This window comes from Pseudophryne corroboree, chromosome 4 (genome assembly GCF_028390025.1).
Source record: "Pseudophryne corroboree isolate aPseCor3 chromosome 4, aPseCor3.hap2, whole genome shotgun sequence".
In the NCBI taxonomy this organism is placed as follows: domain Eukaryota; kingdom Metazoa; phylum Chordata; class Amphibia; order Anura; family Myobatrachidae; genus Pseudophryne; species Pseudophryne corroboree.
Window position 1 is genome coordinate 694,857,864 of NC_086447.1, and position 18,431 is coordinate 694,876,294.

Consider the following 18,431-nt stretch of genomic DNA (forward strand, 5'->3'; position numbering starts at 1 on the left):
CTACACCCCAACCCTTGCACCCGCCAGCACTAACACCCTGATTTTGAGTGGGCCACTCTGAAATGTATGGGAGATTTAGGGGGCCGAACATTTGAGCTTTAATACAACACAAGTAAAGTTTAATTTCTCTGACGTCCTAAGTGGATGCTGGGGACTCCGTCAGGACCATGGGGAATAGCGGCTCCGCAGGAGACAGGGCACAAAAGTAAAAGCTTTAGGATCAGGTGGTGTGCACTGGCTCCTCCCCCTATGACCCTCCTCCAAGCCTCAGTTAGGTTTTTGTGCCCGGCCGAGAAGGGTGCAATCTAGGTGGCTCTCCTAAAGAGCTGCTTAGAGTAAAAGTTTTGTTAGGTTTTTTATTTTCAGTGAGTCCTGCTGGCAACAGGCTCACTGCAACGAGGGACTTAGGGGAGAAGAAGTGAACTCACCTGCGTGCAGGATGGATTGGCTTCTTAGGCTACTGGACACTAGCTCCAGAGGGACGATCACAGGTACAGCCTGGATGGGTCACCGGAGCCGCGCCGCCGACCCCCTTGCAGATGCTGAAGAGAGAAGAGGTCCAGAAATCGGCGGCTGAAGACTTCTCAGTCTTCATGAGGTAGCGCACAGCACTGCAGCTGTGCGCCATTGCTCTCAGCACACTTCACACCAACGGTCACTGAGGGTGCAGGGCACTTGGGGGGGCGCCCTGGGCAGCAATGAAAGTACCTATGCTGGCTAAAAATACATCACATATAGCCCCTGGGGCTGTATGGATGTATTTAACCCCTGCCAGGTTGTCAGAAAAACGGGAGAAGAAGCCCGCCGAAAAGGGGGCGGGGCCTATTCTCCTCAGCACACAGCGCCATTTTCCTACACAGCTCCGCTGCTAGGAAGGCTCCCAGGCTCTCCCCTGCACTGCACTACAGAAACAGGGTTAAAACAGAGAGGGGGGGGCACTTATTTGGCGATATTATTATATATATTAAGATGCTATAAGGGAAAACACTTTTATATAAGGTTGTCCCTGTATAATATAGCGTTTTGGTGTGTGCTGGCAAACTCTCCCTCTGTCTCCCCAAAGGGCTAGTGGGGTCCTGTCCTCTATCAGAGCATTCCCTGTGTGTGTGCTGTGTGTCAGTACGTGTGTGTCGACATGTATGAGGACGATGTTGGTGAGGAGGCGGAGCAATTGCCTGTAATGGTGATGTCACTCTCTAGGGAGTCGACACCGGAATGGATGGCTTATTTAGGGAATTACGTGATAATGTCAACACGCTGCAAGGTCGGTTGACGACATGAGACGGCCGGCAAACCAATTAGTACCTGTCCAGGCGTCTCAAACACCGTCAGGGGCTTTAAAACGCCCATTTACCTCAGTCGGTCGACACAGACACGGACACTGACTCCAGTGTCGACGGTGAAGAAACAAACGTATTTTCCATTTGGGCCACACGTTACATGTTAAGGGCAATGAAGGAGGTGTTACATATTTCTGATACTACAAGTACCACAAAAGAGGGTATTATGTGGGGTGTGAAAAAAACTACCTGTAGTTTTTCCTGAATCAGATAAATTAAATGAAGTGTGTGATGATGCGTGGGTTTCCCCCGATAGAAAATTATTGGCGTTATACGCTTTCCCGCCAGAAGTTAGGGCGCATTGGGAAACACCCCTTAGGGTGGATAAGGCGCTCACACGCTTATCAAAACAAGTGGCGTTACCGTCTCCAGATACGGCCGCCCTCAAGGAGCCAGCTGATAGGAGGCTGGAAAATATCCTAAAAAGTATATACACACATACTGGTGTTATACTGCGACCAGCGATCGCCTCAGCCTGGATGTGCAGCGCTGGGGTGGCTTGGTCGGATTCCCTGACTGAAAATATTGATACCCTTGACAGGGACAGTATTTTATTGACTATAGAGCATTTAAAGGATGCATTTCTATATATGCGAGATGCACAGAGGGATATTTGCACTCTGGCATCAAGAGTAAGTGCGATGTCCATATCTGCCAGAAGATGTTTATGGACACGACAGTGGTCAGGTGATGCAGATTCCAAACGGCACATGGAAGTATTGCCGTATAAAGGGGAGGAGTTATTTGGGGTCGGTCCATCGGACCTGGTGGCCACGGCAACAGCTGGAAAATCCACCTTTTTTACCCCAAGTCACATCTCAGCAGAAAAAGACACCGTCTTTTCAGCCTCAGTCCTTTCGTCCCCATAAGGGCAAGCAGGCAAAAGGCCAGTCATATCTGCACAGGGATAGAGGAAAGGGAAGAAGACTGCAGCAGGCAGCCCATTCCCAGGAACAGAAGCCCTCCACCGCTTTTGCCAAGTCCTCAGCATGACGCTGGGGCCGTACAAGCGGACTCAGGTGCGGTGGGGGGTCGTCTCAAGAGTTTCAGCGCGCAGTGGGCTCACTCGCAAGTGGACCCCTGGATCCTACAAGTAGTATCCCAGGGGTACAGATTGGAAATTCGAGACGTCTCCCCCTCGCAGGTTCCTGAAGTCTGCTTTACCAACGTCTCCCTCCGACAGGGAGGCAGTATTGGAAACAATTCACAAGCTGTATTCCCAGCAGGTGATAATCAAAGTACCCCTCCTACAACAAGGAAAGGGGTATTATTCCACACTATATTGTGGTACTGAAGCCAGACGGCTCGGTGAGACCTATTCTAAATCTGAAATATTTGAACATTTACATACAAAGGTTCAAATCAAGATGGAGTCACTCGGAGCAGTGATAGCGAACCAGGAAGAAGGGGACTATATGGTGTCCCTGGACATCAAGGATGCTTACCTCCATGTCCCAATTTGCCCTTCTCACCAAGGGTACCTCAGGTTCGTGGTACAAAACTGTCACTATCAGTTTCAGACGCTGCCGTTTGGATTGTCCATGGCACCCCGGGTCTTTACCAAGGTAATGGCCGAAATGATGGTTCTTCTTCAAAGAAAAGGCGTCTTAATTATCCCTTACTTGGACAATCTCCTGATAAGGGCAAGGTCCAGAGAACAGTTGGAGGTCGGAGTAGCACTATCTCAAGTAGTTCTACGACAGCACGGGTGGATTCTAAATATTCCAAAATCGCAGCTGTCTCCGACGACACGTCTGCTGTTCCTAGGGATGATTCTGGACACAGTCCAGAAAAAGGTGTTTCTCCCGGAGGAGAAAGCCAGGGAGTTATCCGAGCTAGTCAGGAACCTCCTAAAACCAGGAAAAGTGTCAGTGCATCATTGCACAAGGGTCCTGGGGAAAATGGTGGCTTCTTACGAAGTGATTCCATTCGGCAGATTTCACGCAAGAACTTTTCAGTGGGATCTGCTGGAAAAATGGTCCGGATCGCATCTTCAGATGCATCAGCGGATAACCCTGTCTCCAAGGACAAGGGTGTCTCTTCTGTGGTGGCTGCAGAGTGCTCATCTACTAAAGGGCCACAGATTCGGCATTCAGGACTGGGTCCTGGTGACCACGGATGCCAGCCTGAAAGGCTGGGGAGCAGTCACACAAGGAAAAAATTTCCAGGGAGTGTGATCAAGTCTGGAGACTTCTCTCCACATAAATATACTGGAGCTAAGAGCAATTTACAATGCTCTAAGCTTAGCAAGACCTCTGCTTCAAGGTCAGCCGGTATTGATCCAGTGGGACAACATCACGGCAGTCGCCCACGTAAACAGACAGGGCGGCACAAGAAGCAGGAGGGCAATGGCAGAAACTGCAAGGATTCTTCGCTGGGCGGAAAATCATGTGATAGCACTGTCAGCAGTGTTCATTCCGGGAGTGGACAACTGGGAAGCAGACTTCCTCAGCACGACCTCCACCCGGGAGAGTGGGGACTTCATCGGGAAGTCTTCCACATGATTGTGAACCGTTGGGAAAGACCAAAGGTGGACATGATGGCGTCCCGCCTGAACAAAAAACTGGACAGGTATTGCGCCAGGTCAAGAGACCCTCAGGCAATAGCTGTGGACGTTCTGGTAACACCGTGGGTGTACCAGTCGGTGTATGTGTTCCCTCCTCTGCTTCTCATACCTAAGGTACTGAGAATTATAAGACGTAGAGGAGTAAGAACTATACTCGTGGCTCCGGATTGGCCAAGAAGGACTTGGTACCCGGAACTTCAAGAGATGCTCACAGAGGACTCATGGCCTCTGCCGCTAAGAAGGGACTTGCTTCAGCAAGTACCATGTCTGTTCCAAGACTTACCGCGGCTGCGTTTGACGGCATGGCGGTTGAACGCCGGATCCTAAGGGAAAAAGGCATTCCGGAAGAGGTCATTCCTACCCTGGTCAAAGCCAGGAAGGAGGTGACCGCACAACATTATCACCACATGTGGCGAAAATATGTTGCGTGGTGTGAGGCCAGGAAGGCCCCACGAAGAAATTTCAACTCGGTCGATTCCTGCATTTCCTGCAAACAGGAGTGTCTATGGGCCTCAAATTGGGGTCCATTAAGGTTCAAATTTCGGCCCTGTCGATTTTCTTCCAGAAAGAATTGGCTTCAGTTTCTGAAGTCCAGAAGTTTGTCAAGGGAGTACTGCATATACAACCCCCTTTTGTGCCTCCAGTGGCACTGTGGGATCTCAACGTAGTTCTGGGATTCCTCAAATCACATTGGTTTAAACCGCTCAAATCTGTGGATTTGAAATATCTCACATGGAAAGTGACCATGATGTTGGCCCTGGCCTCGGCCAGGCGAGTGTCAGAATTGGCGGCTTTGTCTCACAAAAGCCCATATCTGATTGTCCATTCGGACAGGGCAGAGCTGCGGACTCGTCCCCAGTTTCTCCCTAAGGTGGTGTCAGCGTTTCACCTGAACCAGCTTATTGTGGTACCTGCGGCTACTAGGGACTTGGAGGACTCCAAGTTGCTAGATGTTGTCAGGGCCCTGAAAATATAGGTTTCCAGGACGGCTGGAGTCAGGAAAACTGACTTGCTGTTATCCTGTATGCACCCAACAAACTGGGTGCTCTTGCTTCTAAGCAGACGATTGCTAGTTGGATGTGTAGTACAATTCAGCTTGCACATTCTGTGGCAGGCCTGCCACAGCCAAAATATGTAAATGCCCATTCCACAAGGAAGGTGGGCTCATCTTGGGCGGCTGCCCGAGGGGTCTCGGCTTTACAACTTTGCCGAGCTGCTACTTGGTCAGGGGCACACCCTGGCTGAGGAGGACCTGGAGTTCTCTCACTCGGTGCTGCAGAGTCATCCGCACTCTCCCGCCCGTTTGGGAGCTTTGGTATAATCCCCATGGTCCTGACGGAGTCCCCAGCATCCACTTAGGACGTCAGAGAAAATAAGAATTTACTTACCGATAATTCTATTTCTCGTAGTCCGTAGTGGATGCTGGGCGCCCATCCCAAGTGCGGATTGTCTGCAATACTTGTACATAGTTATTGTTACAAAAATCGGGTTATTATTGTTGTGAGCCATCTTTTCAGAGGCTCCGCTGTTATCATGCTGTTAACTGGGTTCAGATCACAGGTTGTACAGTGTGATTGGTGTGGCTGGTATGAGTCTTACCCGGGATTCAAAATCCTTCCTTATTGTGTACGCTCGTCCGAGCACAGTATCCTAACTGAGGCTTGGAGGAGGGTCATAGGGGGAGGAGCCAGTGCACACCACCTGATCCTAAAGCTTTTACTTTTGTGCCCTGTCTCCTGCGGAGCCGCTATTCCCCATGGTCCTGACGGAGTCCCCAGCATCCACTACGGACTACGAGAAATAGAATTATCGGTAAGTAAATTCTTATTATTTACACATGTGCAATCACAGCCACATCTGCCTCTTTCTATGCCACCAGACTCCTCCTCCGTAGTACGTGTGACATTTGTCGAAATTTATATTACGCCACACAGTATGAGCTGAAATTCACATTACGGCACAGGGGGGGGTGTTATGTATGCCGGCTGTTGGGATCTTGGCGCTCAGTACAGAGGCGTCACTAGGGTTGGTGTCACCCGGTATGGTAACTCATGGTGTCACCCCCCATGGACCTCCTTCCATATCACACTAGTTTTAGAGCACTGCCGGGGAGCTTCTGGGGAGTTCAAGGGAAATCACATGCGTTTCATCTTTCTGATGCATGGCCACCTTCAGGTATGCACATTCACAAATCTGTTTCATTACAAAAAAATGCATTTGCAGACTCGCACTTACAGATGTGTCCTCTTACACTTGCTGCGGGAGGCAGATTATCCTGGTGCTGCTGCATCTCAGCATGCCATAGCCTCCCGCAGCTAACAAAGGGCCTAATTCAGGCCTGATCGCAACATCAAATTTTTTCTCTTCTGGGCAAAACCATGTGCACTGCAGGTGGGGCAGGTGTAACATGTGCAGAGAGAGTTAGATTTGGGTGGGTGTGATCAAACTGAAATCTAAATTGCAGTGTAAAAATAAAGCAGTCAGTATTTACCCTGCACAGAAACAATATAACCCACCCAAATCTAACTCTCTCTGCACATGTTACATCTGCCCCACCTGCAGTGCAGCATGGTTTTGCCCATTAGAGAAAGATTTTGCAATCAGGTCTGAATTAGGCCCAAACTTCATTGATATGCTAATAATCACAGGTGTGTGTATATACGCACGCACACGCCAGCGGCCTGAACATTACTGCAATAAGTACAGGTATCATGAGCATTACTTCCTCCCAGTGGTGCAAGTATAACAAAAATGTCTTAGCGGTGCTTTGCGTGTGCGCCGTAGGAGTGCATCTAAAAAATGGGCATGGCCAGTGAAAATGGGGCTTGTTGACATGACATGCCCCCATTTCTCGTCACTGTAGGAACATTAATTTACATTCCATATGCACCTTACCTTTAAGGTGGTTTCTCTGAAGAATGGGAAACCTCTGAAGAAATATACAGTATTCTCCCTGGTCAAACAGCATCTTTAGTCAGTATTCACTATTTATGTAGGAAATCACATGGTCCGTAAGATGCCTGTTTGTGTAGGAATATAACCAAAGTAATCGTCATACAACAGAGGTTCAACCAGATTCATGCCAGCTGTTTCCCCCTCTGTTTCTTAGCTACACCATTATCTTCCCCCCTGCATCTCCTAGCCACACCATCATATCCCCCCTGCATCTCTCAGCCACACCGTCTTCTCCCCTCAGATACTCTCAGCCACACCATCATCTCCCCCAGCGTCTCTCAGCTTTCGTTCCCCCGCTCCTTCATTCTGTGTCTCTCAGCCTGTGTTCCCCCCTTCCTTCATTCTGTGTCTCTCAGACTGCGTTCCCCCATTCCTTCATTCTGTGTCTCTCAGCCTGCGTTCTTCCCCTCCTTCATTCTGTGTCTCTCAGCCTGCGTTCCCCCCTTCCTTCATTCTGTGTCTCTCAGCGTGCATTCCCCCTTCCTTCATTCTGTGTCTCTCAGCCTGCGTTCCCCCACTCCTTCATTCTGTGTCTCTCAGCCTGCGTTCCCCCCATCCTTCATTCTGTGTCTCTCAGCCTGCGTTCCCCCCTTCCTTCATTCTGTGTCTCCCAGCCTGCGTTGCCCCCTTACTTCATTCTGTGTTTCTCAGCCTACGTTCCTCCCTCCTTCATTCTGTGTCTCTCAGCCTGCATTCCCCCTCCTTCATTCTGTGTCTATCAGCCTGCGTTCCCCCTCCTTCAGTCTGTGTCTCTCAGCCTGCGTTCCTCCCTCCTTCATTCTGTCACACAACCTGCGTCCCCCATCCTTCATTCTGTATCTCTCAGCCTGCATTCTCTCTCCCCTTCATTATGTCTCTCAGCCTGCATTCTCCCCCCCTTCATTGTGTCTCTCAGCCTACATCCCCCCCTTCATTATGTCTCTCAGCCTGCATTCTCCCCCTCCTCCATTATGTCTCAGTCTGCATTCTCCCCCCCTTCCCCTTTCATTATGTCTCTCAGCATGCATTCCCCCTCCCCCCCCTTCGGTTTCTCAGCCTGCACTCCCCCCCCCCCTTTATTATGTCTCTCAGCCTGCACCCCCCCCCCACCATTATGTCTCTCAGCCTGCACTCCCCCCCTTCCATTATGTCTCTCAGCCAGCACTCTGCCCCCCCCTTTTCATTATGTTTTTCAGCCTGCATTCTCCCCCCCAACCCTTCATTATGTCTCTCAGCCTGCACTCCCCCCATTCATTACGTCTCTCAGCCAGCATTCCCCCCCCCTTCATTGTGTCTCTCAGCCTGCACCCCCCCCCTTCATTACGTCTCTCAGCCTGCACCTGCACTCCCCCCCCCCTTCATTAGGTCTCTCAGCCAGAATTCTCCCCCCCCTTTCATTGTGTCTCTCAGCCTGCACTCTCCCCTCATCTTCATTACGTCTCTCAGCCAGCATTCTCCACCCCACCCCCACCCCTTTCACGGTGTCTTTCAGCCTGCAATGCATTCTTCCCCCCATTCTATCTCTCAGCCTGCATTGCCCCCCACTTCTTACCTCTGTGTCTCCCCACTTTACCTACACTCCAGGCGCGAGGGAAAGCAAGGCAGCGTGCATCAGGAGGAAGCAGCGGCTCTTCCTTCCTGCTGTCAGACTGCGCTCCCAGCATGCAGTGCTGAAGCAGGAAGAGCCGCTGCTTTTGGCTGTGCCCGGCCGCGGTGTAGTGCGGGCGGGTGTATAGCCAGTTTTGTAACTGGCTATACAGTCGGCTGGGGTGCAACGTGATTGTGACGCCTGGTGCCCGGGAGGAGGGGGCATGGACGCCGCGGACGTGGCTCCGGTCAGTGGATGGGAGTGCGTGGCTTTATTTGGTGTCACCCCATGGAGTGGTGATACCCGGGTGCGGGCCGCACCCCCCTCATGACGCCACTGGCTCAGTATACCGGTGCCGGAATCCCAACACCCGGCATACCAACAACTATTCTCCTTCTAGGGGGTCCACAACGCCCCTGGAGGGAGAATAAATAGCGTGGCGAGCGCAGCAAGCCCGCAAGGGACTCACTTGCACTTGCCCAGCTGCCTGCATACCATACTACACCCCCACACGGTATGAGCTGAAATTCACATTAAAGCACACAGTATGAGTGGAAATTCACATTATGCCACACGATATGAGCGGAAATTCACATTACGCCACATGGTATAAGCGGAAATTCATATTACGCCACACAGTATGAGCGGATATTCACAATACGCCACACAGTATGAGCCAAATACACATTACGCCACAAGGTATGAGCAGTAATTCACAATACGCCACACATTATGAGTGGATATCACATTACGCCACACGGTAACAGCAGAAATTCACATTAAGCTACACGGTATGATCCAAATTCACATTACGCCACACGGTATGAGCTGAATTCACATTACGCCACATGGTATGAGTGGAAATTCACATTACGCCACATGGTATGAGCTGAAATTCACATTACGCCACATGGTATGAGTGGAAATTCACATTACGCCACACAGTATGAGCGGAAATTCACATTACGCCACACAGTATGAGCCAAATACACATTACGCCACAAGGTATGAGCAGTAATTCACAATACGCCACACAGTCTGAGCCAAATTCACATTACACCACACGGTATGAGCCAAATTCAAATTACGCCACACAGTATGAGCCAAACACACATTACGCCACAAGGTATGAGTGGAAATTCACATTACACCACACGATATGAGCCAAATTCACATTACGCCACACAGTATGAGCCAAATACACATTACATCACTCGGTATGAGCCAAATTCATATTACGCCGCACAGTAAGCCCCCAGCAGTGCCAGATACCATTAAAACCCCACTCAGGAAAATACTGAGTGCTTGGCTTAGCTAATATATATATATATATATATATACACACACACACACAGTACATACTGTAGACACACAGACACATATACACATAAAACAGAAATGTAAATATATGCAAACACATACAACAGAAATATAAAATTATCGATGGAAAATTGTGTTTACCTGCTATCAGATGAATTATGTGGCCCTGGATATCGTCTTTGGCACAGACTGTCAGTGGTACTTACTTCCCACCTTGTCCCACTGAGTCTGCACTGCAGGATATAATCCTCATGCCTCTCAGAATCGGCTCCACCTGCTGCCCATCTCCTCAGTCAGCCCGGCCTCTCATCACTAAAGCACAGCCAGCTGCCTGAGATTACTGTGCGGCCCCTCAGTTCCGCCCGCCACAAGCCTTGTCAGTCAGCCCGGCCCCCTAGCTGAGCTTCGGCGGCTGGCTGATACAGTATAGCTGCCTGTGATCCCTCATCAGCGACCGCCTGTCACACTGCGGTCTGGCCCCACAGCACATCTGAGCGGCTGCCTGGCTGTCCTGCACATCTGACATGAGCCGGCAGCCGCGGGGACAGCAGCAGACACATGGGTGTCACGTCACAAGTGTCTGTGCACCAGTGTCTAAGGCAGATGGGGGAGGCCGCGTAAAACTGCTGCAGGGTATGTTGGGCTGCAGTGTACCTTGCGGCCCCGATCATTGTGCTGCAGTCCTGGCGTGCGGGGGGGTGACGGACATTAGGGGGTGCCTGTGCGCACCAGGCACCCCCCGTGCGCACGCCTATGACGCCTATGTATATATGAGGGGGAATAACAGCTCCTGGCACACACTGATATATGGTATCATTATTATACAGGGGAGAGGGGCCTGCACAGTTATTTCAGTGTGTGCCAGGAGCTGTTATTCCACGTCATATATCACCACCGACAGTGCCAGGTACACATTATTGCCCCCAGCAGTGCCAGATACACATACTTGTCCCCACAGTGCCAGATAACACATATGCCCCCACGTGCCAGATAATACATATGCCCCCTCTGTGCCAGATAGCAAATATGCCCCCACAGTGAAAGATACACATGTGCCCCCAGCAGTGTACTCACTGCTGTTTTCACGGCTCTGCTCGCACTGCCAGTACCGCCTCCTTCGCTGTGGCTGCTCTCCGAGGGTCTCCGGTGGCGGGTGAGTGAAATCAGGCGCCAGTTCATGAGCCAATCAAAGCTCGCGGTCCGGCAGCCAATCAAGAGCCGCTGCTGCCGGTCCGTAGGCTCTGATTGGCTGACGAACCGGCGCCTGATTGCAGAAGACCGCGTTAGCTGTTCAGAGCACAGCTGCGAGTTTGACACGTCTGTTCTAAAACATTACCCTCACATCCGCACTTGATTCCGTTGCCGCCATCCCCTCTGTCCCTCTCCACCATTCCAAATCCCGACCCTTGCACTCCAAACTGACCTGGTTACTGGCGGACTTCCTCCACTTCAAGTTTGTCCTCTCTTCCTTCAGCTCAGCCTTCTCCCTCGCCAAGCAATCCTTCTTCCAGTCCCTCATCTCCTCTCAGTTCCCCACTGCCTCTTTTGTACTTTCAACACTCTCGTTTAACCCCCCTCCACCCCTCCCATCCTTCCTCAATGCAACTGACTTCTTCTCTTCCAAAATTGAGGCAATCTATTAGGAAATCTCCTCCCATCTCACCGCTGAAACCCCCCTCCTATCATCCACTTCCCCTGGACAGCCCACCTCCTTCCGCCCCACCACAGATGACTAACTCCACTGCATCATCTTGTCCTCTCCCCCATCCATCTTCCCCGTGGACCCTCTCCCTTCTTGCCTACTTATCTCCCCCTCAGCTACTGCCTGCTCGCACCTTGCTCCTCTTAATTTATCTCTCTTCACCGGCATCTTTCCCTCACCATTCAAACTTGCTAATGTCTGACCTATTCTCAAAAAAAAAACAAATAAAACCTTGACTCGTCCTCTCCCGTTAGCTCCATTTCTCTTCTCTTTTTCGCCTCTAAACTGCTTGATATGCATGTCTACAACCATCTCACCAGCTACCTCTCTGAGAACTCCATCCTTAATCCCCTCCAATCTGGCTATCACCCACTTCGCTCCACTGAATCTGCCCTGGTCAAAGGGCCTAATTCAGAGTTGATCACAGCAGCAAATTTGTTAGCAGTTGGGCAAATTATGTGCACTGCAGGGGGGGGGGGGGGGGGGGGGGGGGGCAGATATAACATGTGCAGAGAGAGTTAGATTTGGGTGAGGTGTGTTCAAACTGAAATCTAGTTTGCAGTATAAAAAAATAAAACAGCCAGTATTTACACTGCACAGAAACAAAATAACCCACCCAAATCTAACTCTCTCTGCAAATGTTATATCTGCCACATCTGCAGTGCACATGGTTTTTCCCAACTGCTAACAAATTTGCTGCTGCGATCAACTCTGAATTGCCCCCAAAGTCAACAATGACCTGCTTTTGGCCAAATCCAGGGGCCACTTCTCTCTGCCCATCCTCCTGGACCTCTCTGCGGCCTTCAACACCATAGATCATCCGATCCTTCTCTGTGCCATTGAGACCATTGTCCTCTCTAGCGCCATCCATGCTTGGTTCACCTCCTACAGATGGAGCCACGCTCATCTTGGCTTCTCTGCTGCGCCTAGGTGCACCATGGTTTATTAGCATAATTCTTTCATCTATTGTTCTCTGCTGCAATACAATACAGAGAGAACAATACAGCAGGGGATTAAGTCATTACAGCAGGGGATTAAGGGGGTCATTCTGACCCGTTCGCACGCTGCAATTTCTCGCAGCCGTGCGAACGGGTCTGAACTGTGCATGCGCGTGGGCAGCAATGCGCATGCTCATCGGTCACCGGCGACGGACCTTACGAAGAAGCCATTTGCGGCGAACACAAGAAGATTGACAGGCAGAATGCAGACCTGGGCGGCAACTCACCATTTTCGAGGAGTGTTGGGAAAAACGCAGGCATGCCCAGCCATTAAAGAGGAGGGTTCCTGACGTTAGCTCCAAGCTGAATCATCGCAGCGGGTGAGTAAGTCCTGAGCTGTGCAGAGACTGCACAAACTTTTTGTTTGTGCAGCACTCTGCACAAGCGATCGCAGCCCTGCACAGCCCTAATCCCCTCCCCTGTAGGCGGCGATTACCTGTTCCCAGCAGTGCAAAAAATAGCCTGCGTGCGACCAGGTCGGAATGACACTCTAAGTCCGACTGTCCTGGTTCAGTTAATCCTATTAAAGGCAAAGATGAAGAGGGCTCCATCTGTACCTCGCAACCGTTCCTGCTCTGTGTCTGCCTCTGGCTCCACCTCACCCCATTCCATCCTTCCCATTGACGTTTCACGGAGTTCTGTCCTCGGCCCCCTGCTTTTCTCCTTGTACACCTCTTCCGTGGGAGAACTCATCAGATCCTTCAGCCTCCAATGCCAACTCTATGTTGATGACATGCAACTGTACCTCTCCTCTCCTGACCTCTCCCCTTCCATCCCCTCAGGTATCCAGCTGCCTCTCCACCATCTCCTCCTGGATGTCTGAGCACTCTCTGAAGCTCTGACCCTAACAGAGTCTCAACCCCCCCAGTCTTTCCATCACTATTAACAACAACATCATCTTCCCTGTTTCCCAACTCCGCTGCTTGGGTGTCACTCTTGACTCCACCCTCTCCTTCACCTTCCCTCCCCACCACACACACAGACACACACACTTTCAATCTCCAGCTCAATCCTGTCAGTTCCAGCTATATCACTTGGATCAGGCCATTCCTCTCTCAGAATGCTACCAAACTGATTATTCACTTACAGATGGAGCCACGCTCATCTGAGGCGGCTCCATCTCAAACGTGCACTCCCGGCGTGACTAGGTGATCCGTCCGCCTAGTCATGCTGGGAGCGCGCAGAGACGCTCCCATTCAGAGCGTCTCTGTCCGGGCGCTTACGGAGACGCTCTCCATTCGAGTTAAAGGAGCACGTCTCTGTCGCAGGCACGCGTGGACGCTCTCGGCTATAGGCACGCCCTAGTCACAGACGGAGCCACGACTAGCATGGCTCGATCTGTACTAATCATTTCTCAGCTCGATTATTGCAACCTTATCCACACTGGACTCCCACATTCCCATCTCCCTTCCCTCCGATCTGTTAACACTGCAGCAAGACTCATCTTCCTCTCCCGCTATTCCACATCCACCACTTGCCTCCACCAAAACCTGCATTGGCTCCCATTCAACTACAGAATCCTCTTTAAATTCCTCACCCTCACATACAAGGACCTCTCTAACTCCCCTGATCCCTACATCGCCAGCCTCATCTCCTTATATACTCCTTTCCTTCCTCTCCGGTCAGCCAATAACCATCGCCTCTCCTCTGCCCTGGTTACTGCATCTCACCCTCGAATCCAAGAGTTTGCCTGTGCAGCACCCCTTCACTGCAACGAGTTCCCTCGCTCTATCAAGCTATCCCCCACCCTGCATATCTTCAAAACTCACCTGTTCATCAAAATGTACCCTTCAACCAATTAACCTTGTCACCATGTCACTCACCTCACCCACCTTCCTCAGTCTTCTTTATCTCTACTACCTCCTGCCCTCAGGTCCCCATCCACATGCTCACCCCTCATGTCATCTGTCAGTCTCCCCTCTCCCCTAGATTGTAAGCTCCTAGGAGCAGGATCGCCTCCCTCTTGTTCTCACAACCCTCTTTTCTAGCACTTCAATGACAGCCTTTAACTACTCAGTGGCCATTTTGCCTTGTATTCCTCTCGCTCACAACCATTCATCTCTTCCACTGGCTCTAGTACTGCTATCCGTGCTGTCACTATTGGAGACAGGTTCCACCCTTTGCTGATTACTACCTTGCTCACCTTGCTTCCAAGCTGTATTGTGTACTGAGAATTGTGGTGCTAATTGTTACATGTGCTCTATTTATTATTTGGTTACTGTAATGTTATGCAATGTTTTGTTTACCCTTTGTTGTCCTACTATTGCCACATATGTACTGTGCTGTGGACCACTTGTGGTGCCTTATAAATAAAATTTAATAATAATAATAAGGCTCCTAATGAATTATTTTAGGACAGTTATAGAATATGTAGGCATCGAGCTGCCCCCAGATAATGATCTCCACCACAGTACTGGTCCTCGCGGCTGTAAGCATACAGGAGCACTATAGTTAATGAACCCAAGAGAATGTATAAATTATCACTAGACCAGCTGTATTCCAGCCCAATGCTGTCACCAGTGATACTGCCTAGAAACACAACCCCCTAGCTCTTGTCATAGCTGCTTCTGACCACATTCAAGTGACACCAGGTGCAAGGAGGGGCTGGACGTACAAGGTGAAACAGGGTACCGGGAAAGAGATACAGGTTGAGTATCCCATATCCAAATATTCCGAAATACGGAATATTCCGAAATACGGACTTTTTTCAGTGAGAGTGAGATAGTGAAACCTTTGTTTTCTGATGGCTCAGTATACAGAAACTTTGTTTAATACACAAAGTTATTAAAAATATTGTATTAAATGACCATCAGGCTGTGTGTATAAGGTGTATGTGAAACATAAATGAATTGTGTGAATGTACACACACTTTGTTTAATGCACAAAGTTATAAAAAATATTGGCTAAAACTACCTTCAAGCTGTGTGTGTAAGGTGTATATGTAACATAAATGCATTCTGTGCTTAGATTTAGGTCCTATCGCCATGATATCTCATTATGGTATGCAATTATTCCAAAATACGGAAAAATCCGATATTCAAAATACCTCTGGTCCCAAGCATTTTGGATAAGGGATACTCAACCTGTACTATTGCAGTATTTTGGTCCCAGTATTCCTGGACTTCCTGTTTCTGTACTATTTTTCTGTTTCCTGTCCTATTTCATGCAGACAACACAAAAAAAAATAAAAAATCTTGTGGCTCTAATGAGGCTTGTGTGCTGCAGGGTAGTAATGTTAACGGTATCCGGACTCCAGGTCGACAACAAAAAGGTCGACACACCTTAGGTCGACGCCAATTGGTCGACACACCTTAGGTCGCCATGGACAAAAGGTCGACATGGACAAAAGGTCGACAGGAACAAGGTCGACATGGAAAAAGGTCGACATGAGTTTTTCACAATTTTTTTCTTTTTTTGAACTTTTTCATACTTAACGATCCATGTGGACTACGATTGGAACGGTAATCTGTGCCGAGCGAAGCGGAGCGGAGCGAAGGCACCATGCCCGAAGCATGGCGAGCGAAGCGAGCCATGCAAGGGGACGCGGTGCACTAATTGGGGTTCCCGGTCACTCTACGAAGAAAACGACACCAAAAAAACATAAAAAACTCATGTCGACCTTTTTCCATGTCGACCTTGTTCCTGTCGACCTTTTGTCCATGTCGACCTTTTGGCCATGTCGACCTAAGGTGTGTCGACCAATTGGCGTCGACCTAAGGTGTGTCGACCTTTTTGTTGTCGACCTGGAGTCCCAGACCCATGTTAACAGTAATATTGTAATGCTCATAGCAATGACAGTTTTCAGCAATTACGTCAATGTTTTTTTCCGTTTAAAGGGATGAACCATCTACAGAATTCAGTCTCCGGTCATACTTCAATTCCAAAGACTTGAAAAATGCTATTGACAAAATTCCACAAAAAGGAGGATATTCCAATGTTGGTGGGTAAATATATATATATATATATATATATATATATATATATATATATTTAATTTTTATTGTGTGTAAAAAGCTACAGCACTATACTTTGAGTTACTGACATTGTCTACTTTAGACCTGATGTGCATTCATTGTGTGTTTACCATGATCACTTCTAAAATTGTATCACTAATACCATGTGCACATACGTCAATCATCAGCTTAAAGAAGGCAAATCATCTATATACTACAGTACTTAACATTTAACAGAGTTATAAACAGACAACATACTACTAAACATGTTACATTTACTGTGTGCTACAGTCCAGTGCCGTAACTAGGCATTTTAGAGCTATGTGCAAGATACAGCATCCCCCCCCCCCCAATGAAAAAAATGCAGAGTCCCATTTGTATACGTTACAGCAACAGAGACCCCCTTTTTTACACATTACAGCAGCACAGTTCCCTTTTTACACATTACGACAACAAAGTCACCCTTTTTCACACATACAGCAACAGAGCCCCCCTTTTTACGCTTTACGACAGGCAGTCCCTCTTTTTCATGCATTACAGCAGGCAGTCCACTTTTTTTACGCATTATGGCAGGCAGTCCCCCTTTTTTACACATTACGGCAGGCAGTCCCCCTTTTTTACACATTACAGCAGGCAGTCCCCCTTTTTTACGCATTACGGCAGGCAGTCCCCCATTTTTACGCATTACAGCAGGCACTCCCCACTTTTTACACATTACAGCAGGCAGTCCTCCCTTTTTACACACTACGGCAGGCAGTCCCCCCTTTTTACACATTACGACAGGCAGTCCCCCTTTTTTACACATTACGGCAGGCAGTCCCCCTTTTTTACATATTACTGCAGGCAGTCCCCCTTTTTACACATTATGGGTGGGGAGGGAAAGGAAGGAGGGAGGGAGGGGGAGAGAGAGAGAGAGAGAGAGAGAGAGAGTGAGTGAGTGTGTGTTATACTTACCACCTGTGACGAGCCGGCATGATAGATGCGCCTCTCCTCTCCACACCTCTTCCGTCTTCCGTCTTCCTGCACTGCGCTCTTGGCAGCGCAGGGCATTGTGAATGGGCTGGGGGCGGGCTGGGAGAGACACGTCATCTCTCCCAGCACACGGGGGGAGCGGAGGGGGAGCTGTAGCGCTGCCCGGCTACCTATGTGAGCGGTAGCCGGGCAATGCAGCTGGGGGCCGGCCGGTGACAGGCAGGGAGATGTGGCCAGGACACCCCAGTGCGGCGGCGGCGGTGGAGCGGCCCGGCGGGTGTTGCTAGTGGTCCTGCGCCTCCAGCGCATCTGCGCTGTGTGCAAGGCACCACTAGCACACACCTAGTTAAGGCGCTGCTACAGTCATAGCTTCTTCTACATTTTACTTTTACAGATCTGCTTGAAGTAAGTCCACATGTGAACATCCTATATGCTGACAAAAGACGTGCTCTAAATCAGTGTAAAATCCAGTCCTTGGGACTGCTAACAGTGCAGGTTTTCCAGATCTCCTAGTTGGTGCAATTGTGTAGTCATTGCTGGCTGACATATTTTTTTCACTGTGCTGAGTGTCCTTAAGACATGTAATATTGCCTATTCATACAATAATGATTTATATGGTATAATGTAATGTATTTTTGTTATATGAATGATTAAACGATTGTGTTTGTCCCTGCAGGGAAGGCTCTCTCTTATGTGAATAGGAATTACTTTTCTGATGCCAGCGGGAATAGAGGAGCAGCACCAAATGTGGCTGTAGTGCTTGTTGATGGTTGGCCAACAGATAAGGTGGAAGAAGCCTCTCGTCTTGCTCGGGAATCAGGAATTAATATTTTCTTTGTGACAATTGAGGGTGCCGATGACAATGAGAGGTCAAGCGTTGTAGAACCCAATTTTGTGGATAAGGTATTTCAAATGTGCATTTAAGTATTTGAAATATGTGTATGCAATTATATATTTAAAAATGATGTGTTTATTTGTTAGCTGTAGTGAGTGTGTATAATTGGCTTTCCACTGTTCCTTTCATAAACACCGAATATAATTCCTGGTCTGCTCAGCAG

At 49.3% G+C, this 18,431-nt stretch overlaps 1 protein-coding gene across 3 annotated transcripts in view; it reads left to right on the plus strand.

Annotated features, from left to right (window-relative positions):
• VIT (vitrin) overlaps nt 1–18,431 on the plus strand; it is a 293,710-nt gene that overhangs the window by 263,804 nt on the left and 11,475 nt on the right. For all 3 annotated transcript variants that reach the window (XM_063917916.1, XM_063917914.1, XM_063917915.1), the window contains 2 exons: nt 16,285–16,388; nt 18,050–18,276. In XM_063917916.1, the coding sequence (XP_063773986.1) occupies nt 16,285–16,388; nt 18,050–18,276 (331 nt within the window). The remainder of the gene's footprint in view (nt 1–16,284; nt 16,389–18,049; nt 18,277–18,431) is intronic.